This window comes from Corvus brachyrhynchos, unplaced genomic scaffold, assembly GCF_000691975.1.
Source record: "Corvus brachyrhynchos isolate BGI_N302 unplaced genomic scaffold, ASM69197v1 scaffold303, whole genome shotgun sequence".
Classification (NCBI taxonomy): Eukaryota; Metazoa; Chordata; class Aves; order Passeriformes; family Corvidae; genus Corvus; species Corvus brachyrhynchos.
In genome coordinates, this window is record NW_008237429.1 from 140,983 (window position 1) to 143,725 (window position 2,743).

The 2,743-nt window shown below is 72.5% G+C and overlaps 1 protein-coding gene across 1 annotated transcript in view; it reads left to right on the forward strand.

Annotated features, from left to right (window-relative positions):
- Nucleotides 1-2,743, forward strand: part of LOC103613518 (kin of IRRE-like protein 1) — a 22,410-nt gene that overhangs the window by 5,904 nt on the left and 13,763 nt on the right. Inside the window, 2 exon segments of the mRNA XM_017731148.1 lie at nt 1,947-2,199; nt 2,201-2,241. Of these exon segments, the coding sequence (XP_017586637.1) occupies nt 1,947-2,199; nt 2,201-2,241 (294 nt within the window).

Consider the following 2,743-nt stretch of genomic DNA (forward strand, 5'->3'; position numbering starts at 1 on the left):
GGTGTCACCGCACCCGGGCCGGGGGTGTCACCATCCAGGCCAGGGGCTCAAAGGGACCCGCAGGGACGGGGGGCAGCTTTGGAGGTGTCCCCGTGTGAGGCCGGTGCTGTCCCCACAGCCTGGGCGAGGGATTGGGGTGTCCCTGTGTGACCCTGCTGCTGTCCCCACGTCATTTCCCAGTGTCCCCGCAGCCTGGCCGCGGTACGGCACCGTGGGCACGGTGGCACTGGGGTGTCCCCGTGGCACTGGGGTGACCCCGTGGCACTGGGGTGACCCCGTGGCACTGGGGTGACCCCGTGGCACTGGGGTGACCCCGTGGCACTGGGGTGACCCCGTGGCACTGGGGTGACCCCGTGGCACTGGGGTGACCCCGTGGCACTGGGGTGACCCCGTGGCACTGGGGTGACCCCGTGGCACTGGGGTGACCCCGTGGCACTGGGGTGACCCCGTGGCACTGGGGTGACCCCGTGGCACTGGGGTGACCCCGTGGCACTGGGGTGACCCCGTGGCACTGGGGTGACCCCGTGGCACTGGGGTGACCCCGTGGCACTGGGGTGACCCCGTGGCACTGGGGTGACCCCGTGGCACTGGGGTGACCCCGTGGCACTGGGGTGACCCCGTGGCACTGGGGTGACCCCGTGGCACTGGGGTGACCCCGTGGCACTGGGGTGACCCCGTGGCACTGGGGTGACCCCGTGGCACTGGGGTGACCCCGTGGCACTGGGGTGACCCCGTGGCACTGGGGTGACCCCGTGGCACTGGGGTGACCCCGTGGCACTGGGGTGACCCCGTGGCACTGGGGTGACCCCGTGGCACTGGGGTGACCCCGTGGCACTGGGGTGACCCCGTGGCACTGGGGTGACCCCGTGGCACTGGGGTGACCCCGTGGCACTGGGGTGACCCCGTGGCACTGGGGTGACCCCGTGGCACTGGGGTGACCCCGTGGCACTGGGGTGACCCCGTGGCACTGGGGTGACCCCGTGGCACTGGGGTGACCCCGTGGCACTGGGGTGACCCCGTGGCACTGGGGTGACCCCGTGGCACTGGGGTGACCCCGTGGCACTGGGGTGACCCCGTGGCACTGGGGTGACCCCGTGGCACTGGGGTGACCCCGTGGCACTGGGGTGACCCCGTGGCACTGGGGTGACCCCGTGGCACTGGGGTGACCCCGTGGCACTGGGGTGACCCCGTGGCACTGGGGTGACCCCGTGGCACTGGGGTGACCCCGTGGCACTGGGGTGACCCCGTGGCACTGGGGTGACCCCGTGGCACTGGGGTGACCCCGTGGCACTGGGGTGACCCCGTGGCACTGGGGTGACCCCGTGGCACTGGGGTGACCCCGTGGCACTGGGGTGACCCCGTGGCACTGGGGTGACCCCGTGGCACTGGGGTGACCCCGTGGCACTGGGGTGACCCCGTGGCACTGGGGTGACCCCGTGGCACTGGGGTGACCCCGTGGCACTGGGGTGACCCCGTGGCACTGGGGTGACCCCGTGGCACTGGGGTGACCCCGTGGCACTGGGGTGACCCCGTGGCACTGGGGTGACCCCGTGGCACTGGGGTGACCCCGTGGCACTGGGGTGACCCCGTGGCACTGGGGTGACCCCGTGGCACTGGGGTGACCCCGTGGCACTGGGGTGACCCCGTGGCACTGGGGTGACCCCGTGGCACTGGGGTGACCCCGTGGCACTGGGGTGACCCCGTGGCACTGGGGTGACCCCGTGGCACTGGGGTGACCCCGTGGCACTGGGGTGACCCCGTGGCACTGGGGTGACCCCGTGGCACTGGGGTGACCCCGTGGCACTGGGGTGACCCCGTGGCACTGGGGTGACCCCGTGGCACTGGGGTGACCCCGTGGCACTGGGGTGACCCCGTGGCACTGGGGTGACCCCGTGGCACTGGGGTGACCCCGTGGCACTGGGGTGACCCCGCGGGTGTCCCCGCAGCCTGGCCGCGGTACGGCACCGTGGGCACGGTGGCACTGGGGTGTCCCCGTGGTATTGGGGGTGTCCCTGTGGCATTGGGGTGTCCCCGTGGGTGTCCCCCTGGCATTGGGGTGACCCCGTGGCACTGGGGTGACCCCGCGGGTGTCCCCGCAGCCTGGCCGCGGTACCGCATCGTGGGCACGGCCGACTCGGGCCAGTACAACCTGGAGATCAGCGACGCCGAGCTCTCCGATGACGACGTCTACCAGGGCCAGGGCCGCGCTGCGTTCGCGCCGCGCCAAGCTCACCGTGCTCAGTAAGGGGTGGCCCCGCGTCCCCCGCTGTCCCACAGGGTCCCCTGTGTCCTCCAGGGCGCCCCGTGTCCCCTCACCACACCCCGTGTCCCCCCTGTCCCCCGTGTCCCCCACGGTCCCCAATGTCCCGTGACAGGCAGACCCAGGGTCCCCCCGTGTCCCCTGCCCATCTCCGTGGGGTCCCCCAGCCCAGGGACCGGCCCCAAAAGCTCCAGGACGCCGCTCCCAGGGACAGGGTGGCATTTTGGGGTGCCTGTGCACGGCCAGGACAGGGACAGGGTGACATTTTTGGGTCCCTGGATGTCCCTCCCCGCTGGGGAATTCCCTGATCCCCCAAATCGGCCGCGGGGCTTTATAACGGGACCAAAACCAGGATTAACCCCCCCCCTGCCCCTGAGCCACCCCCCAACCCCATCGGCCTCAATTTTCCCCCACCCCACAGCCCCGAGCGGGACCCTCCCAAGCCGCTGTCCCCTCTGTCCCCTCCGCAGTCCCCCCGGAGGA